Source organism: Pelophylax lessonae, assembly GCF_965119305.1.
Source record: "Pelophylax lessonae genome assembly, chromosome: 10".
NCBI lineage: Eukaryota > Metazoa > Chordata > Amphibia > Anura > Ranidae > Pelophylax > Pelophylax lessonae.
This window is the reverse complement of record NC_138777.1, coordinates 217,535,633-217,550,893: the sequence shown is the minus strand read 5'-3', so window position 1 is coordinate 217,550,893 and position 15,261 is coordinate 217,535,633. Positions and strand designations below refer to the sequence as shown.

At 43.4% G+C, this 15,261-nt stretch overlaps 1 protein-coding gene across 1 annotated transcript in view; it reads left to right on the top strand.

Annotated features, from left to right (window-relative positions):
* The window catches only part of GPT2 (glutamic--pyruvic transaminase 2), a gene marked incomplete at its 5' end in the record, with an annotated part of 62,635 nt that extends 58,294 nt beyond the window's left edge, over positions 1-4,341 (top strand). Inside the window, 2 exons of the mRNA XM_082269948.1 lie at positions 1,448-1,560; positions 4,125-4,341. Of these exons, the coding sequence (XP_082126074.1) occupies positions 1,448-1,560; positions 4,125-4,215 (204 nt within the window). The 3' untranslated portion in view covers positions 4,216-4,341. The remainder of the gene's footprint in view (positions 1-1,447; positions 1,561-4,124) is intronic.
* Positions 4,342-15,261: the final 10,920 nt, after the last annotated feature.

The window sequence follows — 15,261 nt, the reverse complement described above, 5'->3', positions numbered from 1 at the left end:
TGTGTTGCTAAATAGATTGTATGGAATTTTTTAATAACAAGAAAAGCAGTGAAAATTGATCCCACCCCAGCAACAATTGACCCCCCCCCCTCCCAGCAGCAGTAGACTTCCCCCAGCGGCAACAGATTTCCCCAGCGGCAACAGATTTCCCCAGCGGCAACAGATTTCCCCAGCGGCAACAGATTTCCCCAGCAACACTAGACCCACCAAGCAACAATAGATCCCAGCAATAATAGATCCCACCAGCAATAATAGATCCCCCAGCAATAATAGATACCCCCACCCCATCAACAATAAACCCCATCAACAATAAACCCCACCCCATCAACAATAGATACCCTCAGCAAAACTAGACCTACCTCAGCAACATTAGATTCCCCCTAGCAACAATAGATCCCTAACACAACATTATACACCCCCCCGCCCCTCCAGCAACAATGGACCGCCCGTTACAAAATACCACCCCCTGCAACAATAGACCCCCAGCAGCAACAACAGATTTCCCAGTATCAATAGACTATCCAGAAGCTAGCAACGATAGCCCCATCCCTCAACAATTGCCCTCCACAGCAACAATAGACCTTTCCAGCAAAACAATAGATCCCCCGCACAAAAATAGATTCCTGCCAGCATACCCCAGTACCCATTACATACATTCAGTGCTGGAGGTGCCGGAACTGTGTTCCCCCACATTCCCGCTGAAAAAAGCCTTGGTACTCGTACATGAGGAGAAGCCTAATACGGGGCATCTAACCAAAGTCTGGACATACCAATTTTTAAGGAGTATAAAGTAAGATGAGAGTGAAAAAAAAAGAAAGGAGGTAATAAAAAGAGAGTTATAGATGAGAACGGGAAGAAGAAGAAAAAAAATCACTGGCCTATCTCTTCACCTTATCCAATCAAAGAACTCTTTGCATGCATGGAGTAAAATGCAAGGCGTTCTGAGAATGGCACCTGTGCTAAGCAAGTGACCCTTTGTTATGCTATACAGCAGGGCGACCACTTGACTGGAGAATTGGAAGACAGCAAGGATCACACTGTAGTAGCTTTGGCTACTAAAGGGAGGGGGGGGGGGAGATTTACTAAAACTAGATCTGCAAAAACTAGATGCAAAATCTAGTGCAGCTCTGCAGAGATACCAATTATTAGCTTCCCGGTTTTATTGTGAAAGTTTCATTGAACAAGCTGATGCTAGAAGCTGATTGGCTACCATGCGCAGCTACACCAGCGTCTGAGTGCTCCAGTCCTAGTAAATCCCCCCCCCCCCCCCCCCAAGTAATTCTCCACTTCCACAAGGATCAGCCAGGTATGGAAAATGCATACTTACATTGGTCAAAGCTGGACCAGTGTTACTATCCAAAAAAAAAAAAGGAATATCTGGAATTCAGCTTTAATGTGACCAAGGAAAAGCCTAAAAATGTATTAAAAGTATTTCTTATTCCCACAGGAGCTGCAGATGGAGCCGGACATGTTCTACTGTATGCAGTTACTGGAGGAGATGGGGATTTGTGTTGTACCAGGAAGTGGTTTCGGCCAGAGAGAGGGGACCTATCATTTCAGGTAACAGTGATTGTCAGTAGGAAATCTAGGACACTCCCCCACTGGAACATGTCAATCTCACATCACATGACCCAGATAAAGGAAGCACCGGTGTTTGGTTGCTTTGGGCAGACGTTGCCTTTGTCTTTGCCTTAGTTTGCATAAATCAATCCTTTGTATCTCTTTCGTATTAATATCCCATTCTGTTTAAAGGGTAACTCCACTTTCGTAGGGAAAAAAATAGCAAATAAAGAAAAAATCAATATAGCGTATACTATTGCGAAACAAATCATATTGTAATTGAAAAGGAAAGGTCATTTTTAATACCTTTCAATCTGCAGCTGTTGTCATTTTCTGAAAATGCAATGCAGTATGGCCGCCTGGAGGTGTTCTGTACACAGAATGTATACTGACCACACCCCCAGAAACATCATTTCCTGCTTGTGTGATTGGCTCACCAATTTTCCCAGAAGTCTGCCTAAGATACAAGCCAGATTTCTGGCATCCCCTGCAACAAAAATGTAATTTTTGGTGAGCTACTTCCAATAGGATATAAGAGATTGCTCTCAATGGCGACCCTGATGATGGTGCCACATCCCAAAGGTATGCAAATGCAGAAAAAGGGGGTTCCCCTATGGTGGGACTTTTCAGGCACTCTAGTGAAAATACAATAGTATAGTAGAATACAAAATTAATTTTATTGAAAAGATAAGTTCATACATATAAAAGCATGGCAAGCAGTTATGAAAATACAAAAGTTGCAGACAACGTGAGTACTGTAGAAGCAGGGACCCAACGCATTTCGAAGTGTAATACTTCTTCCTCAGGGGTACTCTTTAGCTTACAGTGTCTCTATCAACTGCATTTGTATGACAAATATCTTGCTTGCACAATAATAAAAGCAACCGAACTGTGGAGGTCCATGTGATAGGTTCAAATGATGGTATAAATAGTTGTAATAGCCCAATGATTCAGCCAAAGTGGGGGAAGACTACCAGCAAAGCCCATTGGGTAGCTGAAGTCCAAAGAAGGGAGCCCTTGGACTGAGATAAGCAGCTTCAAAGATTCATGACCACAGCTCACAAAGATCAGTGATCTTTGTTCAAGCAAGATATTTGTCATACAAATGCAGTTGATAGAGACACTGTAAGCTAAAGAGTACCCCTGAGGAAGAAGTATTACACTTCGAAACGCGTTGGGTCCCTGCTTCTACAGTACTCATGTTGTCTGCAACTTTTGTATTTTCATAACTGCTTGCCATGCTTTTATATGTATGAACTTATCTTTTCAATAAAATTTAATTTTGTATTATACTATACCATTGTATTTTCACTAGAGTGCCTGAAAAGTCCCACCATAGGGGAACCCCCTTTTTCTGCATTTACTTGCAATAGGAACACGTCTAAAGGGATGCAGGCCCTGCAGATTTCCTCATTAAAGCTCTGAAGCTGCCACAGCTGATAGATAATTATGAAACCACCCCCATTTGACCCACTCAGCACAGAGGAACAAACAGTGATTTTTTCAGAATAACAAAAGGTAGGAATCTGCCACAAAGTTTGTTACAATCCTTGTAATGTACAGAGATCACCCCGAGTGTAAACGTTTTTTTTTTTTTCTCAACAAAAGTGGAGTTACGCTTTAAGGAAACTTAGTTGAAGAGAAATTCATAGATTATCACTACAAACCTAGTTCACTGCCTGTTAAGGGGATTCTAAAGGTTGGAATTAATTAATTAAAAAAAAAAAGATGTTATACCTGCTCTGTGTAATGGTTTTGCACAGAGCAGTATCGATCGTCTCCTTTTTGGGTCCCCCGCCAGCAGTCCTGGCTCCTCCCCCCTGCCTCTACCTATGGGGGCACTCAAGACTCTCTTCCAAGCCGCACGCCTGTGAATGGGCATTGTCCATTCGTACATGGAGCTTGCCCCCCCCCCCCCCCCCACCTTATCTCTCCTCAATAGCTCACTGGCTGTGATTGACAGCAGCAGGAGCCAGTGAGGGAAGAGAGACACGGGAGAGCCGATGCTCTCATGCACATCACTAGATCGGGCTCTGGCTCAGGTAAGTATAGGAGGGCTGGGGAGGGAGCTGTGCACAGGTTTTTTTACCTTCATGCATGGAATACATATAGGTAAAAAAAAAACCTTCTGTCTTTAGAACCACTTTTGTGAAGTTGCTGACTTGTAACAAGTATGCAGCCAGTTGGAGTTCTTTATGGCAGTGTTGATGTGGTGACAGTACCCTCAGACCACTACCCCTGCCCACCCTCTCATTACAACCCACCCCCATTTCTTTGGAAAGGGGGTGGAACTTCCGCCTTAAGTAGTCCTAACCCCCTGACATGCCACATTTGGCATGTCATTTTTTTTTTTGAGGGGGGGGCAGGTACCAAGTTTTGGGCTGATTGAAAAAAGAAAACAAACGAGTCATCCATGGCCAGCTTTAAAGTTCAGCTGTCAAAATAATTTATCTGCCTATGACTAGTGTTAAATGTAGTCCCTATTTCTCCTCCCCCTCTTCTCTCCAGGACCTGTACATGTCTTGATTCTGGTCCCTTTTTAACCAGGATTTCTGTATTTCTAGGATGACCATTCTTCCTCCTCTGGAGAAGCTGAAGCTGCTGTTACAGAAAGTCAAAGAATTTCATGTCCGATTCCTGGATGAATTTTCCTGAAATCATGAGCAATCCCCAGACATGGCTGACCTCAAATGCAAAGCGCTGGTGACTTGGCGTGTAGTACAATAAGCAAAGAGGGGCTATTAATAATGTTGGATTCTTAGAATGTTATACTTTTTTTTTTTTTTTACATCAAGGGCATTCTGGAGGAAAGACAAATGGGAATGTACCCAACAACTAGTCAGGGGTTTATTTGTTTTTTTATAACAGCAGATTCATTTTTGCCAACACTTTTTTCCCCTTTATTCTAATTTAAAGCTGAACTTGAAAATTCAAAATTTGCAAGCAGGAAGGGTTTTTTATTTTTATTGCAGAAGACATAATATTTCTCTTCTGCAATAAAGGATTTTTACCTTCCTTCTTGCAAATTGTTTTACACTGTACATTGAGCTGTGCATGCATGGAGTTACGTCATCCTGGCAAGCCAAAGCTGGCTAAAGATCCTGAAGCCAGAAGGAGCAAATCGGAAGATATCGGTGCCAGCGTGGGAGTTTGTGGACGTCACATCGCTGAATCTGAGGCAACTATAGTTCCACTTTAAAGAGACAATTGGGGGGGTTTAAGCCCCGTACACACGTACCGATTGTCGGCCGAACGATCGGCCGTCTTTTGTCCGGTGCTGTCCTGTCGGCTGAAAAGTGCAAAAGACTGCACACGAATTTTGTCGGCCAACAACAGCCGACTGCAGAAGTGATGTCATGTGATGGTTAACTTTCCCTGTGTTTTTTCTTTTCTGAGCATGCCCAGTCTTGCTAATCTGCTGTCTGTCAGCCGAAATCTGTACTGACTGGCGAACAATCGGCCATTCTGTTGTCGGCGTACAAAAATTTTAATGCCTGCAGGACAGATTCTGTTCGGCCGAAAATGCGCTGTCGGCTGTCGGAAGCATCATACTAACAAGCCGACAATCGGCCGATCGTTCGGCGGCCGAATATTTACGGCCGACAATCGGTACGTGTGTACGGGGCTTTACTAAACCTGGAGAGTGCAAAATCTGGTTTAGCTCTGCATAGAAACCAATCAGCTTCCATTTTTTATTGTCAAAGCTTAATTGAACAAGCTGAAGTTAAAAGCTGATTGGTCACTATACACAGCTGCACCAGATTCTGAGTGCTCCAGTTTTAGTAAATCAACCCCAGGGTCTTTTTGCTCATTTATGGTAATGTGAGTGTGTGCACGTAGCATACACTCCCCCACCCCTACCGCTATATACTTACCCGGCTACACTACCTCCCCTTCCAGCACTGCTCATGCCCTTGCTAATATAGCTGGCTTTCCAGGAGATCTCCCCCATGTGACTGTGCTCCCACCTAATTGACTAATCACCAGGCCTGAATGCTGTCATGTTGGGGTGCCAAAATGCTCACTTCCCTCTCTATACTTTGATACCAGTCTATAAAGGAGCTTAGACAGGCCAGGGGAGGCATTGTGGCTAGGTACATATACATGCCTGGGGGGGGGGGATATGTGCAGACTCTGTCATTTTCCTCCCCAGTGGACTTACTAGCCCCCGGGTGAGTGAACAAAGACCACAGGGCAGTAATGAGCATTGATCACTGCGCCAAATGCCCAATTGCTCAAATTAGTAGACCTCCAGGTACACCCTATCAGCTGCTGTGAATATTCTAGGCCATGGTTGGGCAAACTACAGCCCTCCAGCTGTTGTGGAGCTACAAGTCCCATCATGCTTCTGCCTCTGTATGCTTCTGGCTGTCAGAATCTTGCAACACATCATGGGACTTGTAGTTCTGCAACAGATGGAGTGCCGATGTTTGCTCACCCTTGTTCTAGGCCCTTACCTACTTTGCAGTACACTAATTAAGGAACTTCTGTGACATATTTTTGTCTATAATTTAAAACGGAGTTGGTTCTACAAAGCAAAGTTTACATATTTTTTGGCTACACGTATCTGTTACATTAAAAAGATTTGAAATATGTTGCATTGTCTGTTACATATAAAATGACGATTTCATATTACAATAAATGTATATAAAAAGACAACTCAGGAATGATTTACTAAAACTTGTGCTGTGCATAGTAACCAATCAGCTACTGGTGTTATTGTCAAAGCTTCATTGAATAAAAGCTGATTGGTTACTATGCAGAGCTGCACCAGATTCTTTGGGCTCCAGTTTAAGTAAATTCCCCCCTCCCCTCCTATTTTACAGTATAAAAAAAAATGTCAGAGAATGTATGTTATACTAAGCCCCCGTTCACACTGGGGCGACCTGTGAGGCGACCTGGTCGCCTCACAGGTCGCCGCAGGTCGCCTCCCATAGGGAAGCTGCGGACCCGTTCTAATAGGAGCGACACAAGTCACTCCGACCTAGAAAAAGGGTCCGGAGCTTCTTTGGGGCAACCAGGAGGCGACCGCCATAGACTTCAATGTTATGAAGTCCGTGGCGGCCGCTCCGAGGTTGCGGCACGCTGCTCGCACCGCGATCTCGGAGGTCGCCCCTGCAAGTAGCATCGCGGTAATGTGAACCGGCGCAAAGTGTTTTGTTTACATATATTTTATTTATTATTATTTTTTTATTTTTTATTTTTTTTTTTAGATGGATGGTGTTTTGCATTAGCATGCAGTACCTTGTACCATCCAGCAGGTGGCAGTGTTACAGAGAATACTCACACATATTGGTCATTCTTTACTGTGCTTCTTAGACCAATGTCATATTGCACTAAACAGTATAAGCCAATCAAAAATGCCAAAGATGACCATGGGCTGCATTTCTGGTTGCTTTGGTTTATGGCCTGCATACCTCTAATTCTGTTTACACTGCTTTATGGCGCAAGCCTGAGTGTATTCCAAATGTTGATTCCCTTTTTACCTTGTGTAGCATACAGCGCAATCCAATTGATGGGTTTGAAAAGGGAGTGTTTTTTTTTTTTTTTGTTTTGTTTTTTTTTTAACTACTGCACACTTTAGATTAACATGCCCTTGACTCCCTAAAATAAAACCTCCACCCACACACATTGCTGTACATTCTCCTTTAGGCTACTTTCACACTGGTTCACATCAAAACTGCCTGTAAAACGCCTATGTTTTGTTTTTCCTGCGCTTTTGCAGCATTTGCGTTGCATTTAAATGAGGTACTAAACACCCCTACACTTGCGCAGAGGATTTTACCCAAATGTCCCAATAATTAAATTTAAATAGTTATAATATTGTGGCAGCACATCATAAAGCATGCTAATACTTAACAAACCAAATATATGTAAAATTGACTGCACTCACAGTGAAAAATATATTAAAAAAGGTGATAAAGTGCTCAACAGTCCCACAACACAATACCAAATAAATGAATCGATCTCCTCCCAAGATGTTGCAAGTCAAGAGATCACCGACAATCACATGCACAGGACACTCCCCAGATGGTTATGACCCCCCATCACAGGCGGTCTAATAGCAGAGGTAATAATCCATAAGCCTCCATATTGAGAGGCTTTCCCTGGAGGCTTATGGATTATTACCACTGCTATTAGACCACCTGTGATGGGGGTCATAAGGATCTGGGGAGTGTCCTGTGCATGTGATTGTCGGGATACACTTATCCCAATAAGTGTATATTGATTGGTTTGCGCAAAAGTTATAGCGTCTACAAACTGTGGAATAGATTTATGGATTTCTATTTTTTTTTACTAGTAATGGCGGCGATCAGCGTTTTTTTTTATTCAGGACTGCAACATTGCGGAAGACAAATCTGACACTAATATAGTGATCAGTGCTAAAAATATGCACTGTCACTGTACTAATGACACTGGCTGGGAAGGGGCTAACATCAGGGGGGATTAAAGGGTTAAGGGCCAGTTCACACCACATGCAATCCAGTGTTTTTTTTTTTTTTTTTTTTTTCTGCATCAAAAACGCATGGAAAGTAGGTTATATGGTTTTCAGTGGCACAGTTCACACCAGTGCTTGCAGTTCCAGAAAAAGTAAAACATGCTGCGTTTTTACTGTACTGGAACGCTGTAACATGCATCAAAAATGCACTGGAATGCACCAGCACGCACCAAAATTGCACTGGAACACACATGTCCTTATTTAAGGTTAAGAAAAAAAAGAGGGGGAAAATGCACTGGACTGCATCAAAAATGCACTGGAACGTGTCAAAAACACGCATGCAGAAAAGCATCTGGAACACATCCGGACTGCATTTCCATGGTATGAACTGGCCCTAAATGTATTTCCTGGGGGTGCTTGGTAAGTATGGGGGAGGTGCTTTGACTGGGGGAAGACAGAGATCCGTGTTCCTGCTTAGTAGAAACACAAGATCTCCATCTTCCCCTCTCACTGAACGGTAATCTGCCTTGTTTACATAGGCAGACCGCTGTTGTGCCTCTATCGGGAACGATCGCGGGGTGCCAGCGAACATTGTGTCCACCAGACCCGCTGATTGGCTCCCGCTGTGTATGCGCCCCAGACCTGAAACTAGAAATCATGTACAACTACATAAATTTTACCCAGGAGGGCCGCCCTGCCGCAGTATATATGCATGGGGCGGTCTGGAAGAGGTTACAAGGTAGCTATAGTGCATTTTAGTCATTATTTTAACTTCTTGACTCGGATACAGAAACAGATACTATTTTAAAAAATGGTGCTGGGAGAGCGACTGTTTGTCCCAGCGTTGTTTTAAAATGGCACCAAGAATTGGCAGCTAAGTCACGGTCCCTGAGTTGGTTCTTGCTGAAACTGCTGCAGGTCAGAAACAATCAGCTCCTGGGCTTCTGATGCTTCTAAAAGACTGCATTTAGTGCTGCAGAGGTGACTATAAAGTGTTTGCTTCCGCATAGTGATTGCATGGGGTGGGTAGCCGTGTCACAACACTTCCGGTCAGTATGGAGGCTCAGGCAGAGCTGCTGCAGATCCATCCAGCCTCTAACTACAACAATAGAGAACTGTTAGAAGTGATTAGTTGCTGCAAAGGTGTCAGGATGTGGTCAGTGAGGGTGGGGAAAAAAATGTGTGTGTATGTGTCTATATGTGTATATATATATATATATGTATATATATATATATATATATATATACTCCAGTATAAGCTGACTTTTTCAGCATGTTTTTTAATGCTGAAAAAGCCCCCCTCAGCTTATACTCGAGTCACGGTCTCGCTTACCTTTTCCCCTGGCAGTGCACGTGCGCCACCACCGCTCGGGAAAGCCCATACACGTTCAGCTATTCCCGGGCAGACGGCGCATACGCGGTGAAGTGTTGTCGCGGGGCGGCGCCATTTTTATATGTAAGGCAGAAAGGAAAGTGAGACTCCTCCGCAGCCCCTGCATCTCCTCAGATGCAGGAGATGCAGTGCTGCTGGCATGGTACAGGAGATTTTGCTGTACTATGTCCGCAGCACTGCATCATTCTGTGCCATGCCTGTAACATCTCCTGTACTGTGCCTGTACCATCTCCTGTACACGTACACGTTCAGCTATTCCCGGGCAGACGGCGCATGTGCGGTGACGTGTTGGCACTGGGCGGGGCCATTTTTAAATGTAAGGCAGAAAGGTAAGTGAGACTCCTCCGCAGACCCTACATTTCCTCAGGAGATGCAGTGCTGCGGGCATGGTGCAGGAGATTTTCCTGTACTATGCCTGCAGCACTGCATTATCCTGTGCCATGCCTGTACCATCTCCTGTACATGTACACGTTCGGCTATTCCCGGGCAGACGGCGCATGCGCGGTGACGTGTTGGCACTGGGCGGCGCCATTTTTAAATTTAAGGCAGAAAGGTAAGTGAGACTCATCGCAGCCCCTGCATCTCCTCGTGAGATGCAGTGCTGCGGGCATGGTACAGGAGATTTTCCTGTACCATGCCCACCGCACTGCATCTCCTGTGCCATATCTGTGCCATGCCTGAACCATCTCTTGTGCCATGCCTGTACCATCTCCTGTACCATGCCCACAGCCCTGCATCTCCTGTACCATCTGTGCCATGCCTGAACCATCTCCTGTACCATGCCCACAGCCCTGCATCTCCTGTACCATGTCCACAGCCCCTGTTTTGGGTCTCATGGTGGTCCAGTTGGGTCCAGTAGCTGCTGCATTTCCCACCCTAGGTTTATACTCGAGTCAATAAGTTTTCCCAGTTTTTTGTGGTAAAATAAGGCGCCTCGGCTTATATTCGGGTCGGCTTATACTAGAGTATATACGGTGTATGTGTGTGTGTGTGTATATTTATATATTAGAGCTGCACGATTCTGAATAAAAGTGAGAGACTTGCTTAGAATAAAGTCCACAGTTCTGAAGAACTTTTTTATTCTACAGATTTACAACCCCTGTACATTAGGTTATCAAACAAGGTGGCAATAAAATATGACATACTGTTTGCTTCGAAATGTAATGAAAAATAATCTAATGTGTAAAAAAAAAAAAAAAAAACTTAGCAGTTGTAAACAGCTGCATTTTTTTTTTTTTTTTTACTTCCCTGCAAGGTAAAGGCATAATGTGCTAGTATGCATTGCATACTAGCACATTATAATAAACTTACCTGAAAACAAAGAATTCCAGTGATGCGAGAGGCAGGGTCCATCTACACCCGGTCTTCCTTCCGGGATCGCGGCTCTGTGACTGGCCAGAGCCGTGTTGACATCCCTTTCACACATGCGTGGGAGCCACCAGTCATAGCACACTGCTCTAAAGAAAGGCACAGGCAGGCGTTCCTTCAGAGCGCATGCACCAGTGATGTAACTGGCTACTAGGTCTGTGAAAATATCTTCTAAATTATTTTGGATAGAGTAAGGGAGGGTTATAACCCCAGTCCCTTTTTTTTTTTTTTTTGCCATCTTTGTCCCACTTGGGATTTTCACCTTCACTTCCTGTCCTGTAGCCAAAACAGGAAGTGAGAAGAAATCCTTGCATTAACCACTTCCTGCCCTTAGAACAACATATGAGGTACTGGACTTGAAGTGGAGATATCTGGATGGTACCTGCAGCTACAGGCATCATCCAGATATCTTTGTTTTCAGCCGGAGATTCCCTCTCTTGTAAAAGCTATCCTAGTGGCTGAGTAGACGCCGAATGGCTTTTTCAGGCAGTGGGTGGGGATGACCCCGCCCAAAGAATGAGGTCAGCTGACTGCCTGAATATACTGAATGACCAGGTTATGCCATCAATGGATTTTTTCTTCCCTGGTGGCATGGGCATATTCCAAGATGACAAGGCCAGAATTCATCGGGCTCAAATAGTGAAAGAGTGGTTCAGGGAGCATGAGACATCATTGTCACACATGGATTGGCCACCACAGAGTCCAGAACTTCACCCCAATTGAGAATCTTTGGGATGTGTCGGAGAAGGCTTTGCTCAGTGCTCCGACTCTCCCATCATCAATACAAAACCTTGGTGAAAAATGAATGCAACACTGGACGGAAATAAATCTTGTGACATTGCAGAAGCTTATCGAAACAATGCCACAGCCAATTCGTACCGTATTTAAAGCTAAAGGCGGTCCAACGTGTGTGACCTTTTTTTTTTTTTTTTTTTATTAGTGGCGACTTTTTTTTAGGCCAGGCAGTGTATAACATGATATTTAAAAAAAAAAAACCTTTACAATCACTTTAACTCATCCCTAATAGTCAAAAATGAAGCAGTTGATGTCTAGCTCTAAATTCAGCCCTTCAGGACACCTAGTATGCAAAATATGAATCCATTTTGTTTCTTTTTTTTTAGAGAGGTCCCTAACCCTATTTGAACCCCTCCAAGATGGGAGCACCCTCTCCACACCCCAAAATTGTAATGTGGATGGGGCTCTATAGTGATCAGACACACTGTGGTACCTATACCCCCCCCCCTTAAGGATATTTGTTACATGCTCCCCAATTCTCTTGTTAAGGGTTCATTTTGTACATCCTATATACATCAATCCACAACCTGCACTAACACTGCGGTGGAGGATATACGCTGTATATTCTTTTTACTAATACACCTTTATCACATTTGTTTGGACTTTACTTATTGTTATATGGACTTTTTTATGCACAAATTATTTCTATTCACATGCTTTTGATGTGATTTAATTGTATTTGGTGCGCTACTGTGGAAAAACTTGTATTCTTAATTATTAATAATAATAATATTTCACCTTGTTGTTTAATTCTAGCACTAGACCTCCTCTGTAACTCTAAACTGGTAACCTGTAAACATTTTTAAAGCGTCGCCTATGGTACCGTAGTTTGCCGCCATTCCACAAGTGTGCGCAATTTTAAAGTGTGACATGTTGGATATTTATTTACTCACTACTTATATATTTAACATCCTCTTTTATATCTTACCAAAAATGGGTTTTATATTGTGTTATTTTCTTTTGCGTTAAAGTTAATTAAAGGGTATTTTTTCCCAAAAAAAAAAAAAAAGTCTGAAAAATTGCTGCGCAAATAACTTCTGAAATTGCAACAGCCGCCATTTTATTCTCTAGGGTCTTTGGAAAAAAAATTTATGATTTTTACCTGTAGGAGAGCAATGCCAGAATTGGCCTGGTAAGGAAATTGTTAAACAAAGGAGTGGTTTTGCGATTGTGATTTGGCTCATCATCAGTTTCCTTTACAATGACTTTTAGGGTCCTTTCACATGGACGGTCCGTATGTCCGTTTTTCATCCCATCCGATTGCGGATGAAAAACGGACATAATGCATGTCAATGGGATTGCGTATGTCAGCGGATGACCATCCGCTGACATCTGATTTGCGTCCTTTCCTATCAGTTCCGTGTTTTGGAACGGAACAGAACCCTATTTTTCTTCTGTTTAAAAAAACGGACGCAAAAACGGATGTCAGCGGTGTCATCCACTGACATACGCAATCCCATTGACATGCATTATCTCCGTTTATCATCCGTAAACGGATGGGATGATAAACGGACATACGGACCGGATGACACAAGTGTCATCCGTGTCCGTAAAAAAAAAAAAAAAGTGCCGGAGCGGATCAAAAAACGGTCCACCCCGTGTGAAAGGACCCTAAGGGAATTCCTTGGGGATCCCCAGGTCATCAGAACTAGTGCCCCCATTGGAAGGTTTCTTCTATATTCGTTTTCTGGGGACAACCTAAAACGGGGGAACAGACAGCAATAAAAACGGACAGGGGTTCTAATCCCTCTACTCTATCCAAAATTTAAAAGTTCAGCCTTTAGGCCCCTTTCACACTCGTGATTTGGGACTGCAAAATCGCATGACAAATCGTACTCCATGATTTCCAATGAGTACCGTTCATATCTGTTTGACTTCAACGACTTCAAAGTAGTCCCTGCACTACTTTGGGAAGATTTTAATGCGTTTTGAGGTCCAAAGACTAAGAGCCGGGTCACACTATTGCGATGCGGGTAGGCTGCGAATTCGCAGCCTTTTCCCGCATCGCACACGCACCCCCGGCAGTTCACACTGCCATATGCGATCCGCTGGGGGTGTCAATGTAATCTTAACGACACCCCCAGTTTGATCGCATATCGCAGTGCGATCGTGCAGTTCGCACAGGATGGGATCGCACAAGTGTGAACCGCTGTGCGATCCGATCCTGATGCGGCTGCAAAAATGCCTCCTGTGCGTGTTTGCACCGGGTGCGATGCGAATTTAGCCATACAAACTGTATGGCTAAACTCGCACCGCACAGCTGATCGCATGTAATGTCGGAGCAGTGCGCTCCGACATTACATGCGAACCCGGCACTCGCATCAGTGTGAACCGGGTCTCAAGCTGGATACACACTATACAATTGCCTTTAGATTTACCAAAACCATATAATATGAGGTCACACCTAAGCCCTTTCAATTTGTATGCAATCAGGCAGGCCCTCGCACTACTTAGTTGAAGGTAAATCTAAAGGAAATCTAACAACAAAAGTTGTATAGTGTGTATCTAGGCGTTGCTTCAAGTCCAGTCAAAATTGCGGTAAAATCGTGCGACTCTTAGGTTGCATAAGTGTGAAAGGGGCCTTAGTTATACTTTAAAATAAAACAAAGCTAAAGATCCCTTTTAAAGTATTACTAGCTCTGTTATACAGTACCATACCATGGGGGGGGGGGGCCATTTGCCACAACCGAAATGCTTTGCAAAAATGATGCCCGCTGTTGTGCTAGTTGGGCAGTACCACCCACTGTATGCAACCCATTCAACTAGTGGGGGGGGGGGGGGTTTAAGAAATTAAAACAGGCGGTGAGGAGCAAACAAAGTATATATAGTATCTCCTCACTGGCTGTCAGTTCCTCTCTGAAGAGCGTTCCAACATGAATCACTCTTCAGAGGGAAATGCAAGTATAAGTGAGGCCTTATAGCAGGGAAATGCAACTGTGGCCCTCCAGATGTTGCAGAACTACAAGTCTCTTTGCATATCTCTGCCTTATAGCACTCTTTTATTTACTTCAAGGTCAAGGCCTTCACACTGTCTCGGTGCTGCCACCTTGTGGATTATTTTATTCAATTCAATTCAATTGAAAACTGCAGACTACTCACATGTCTTTGTAATAACATTATCCAGGATTTCAAGTCGGTTCATATGTTTACTTTCCATATTAATGTCCCTTTATAACAGCTGGGAAAAGTGTCAGAGCTTTGTTTACATTTTATTATTGACATTTTTTATCCTACGGGTGTCAGGAAATGTTATTTATCTTTGAATTAAAAATGTACTTCTTACAAATTTTTGTAACCATTTTTCTAACATAACTGTTTTGTAAGTTGTCAGTTTACACTTTGTTGTAGACGCAATTATAAACTGCTGTTGTTACATGCTGTAACTTGAAGAATGCTTCCACTCTTATTGCAGTAGTCTTGGTGGGCTTTATACGTATCTATCAATAAAAGTGAATTTTTAAAACTGATTTTGTTGTAGTTTTCTCTATCACTGTGGGGGGGGGGGGGGGGGCACTCAAAAGCTACACCTGCTTGTCAGATGAGGACCTTCTCCCAGGAAAAGCAGTACGTGTGATAGAATCTGGGCAATGCCCATTCCTATAAGTCTTCCTTCGATTTCATACTAAAGATGAAAGATAAAATGTGGTATGACCCAACTACCCGCGCAAAGGAAATAGAATATATATAAATAGTGGATAAAAAATAT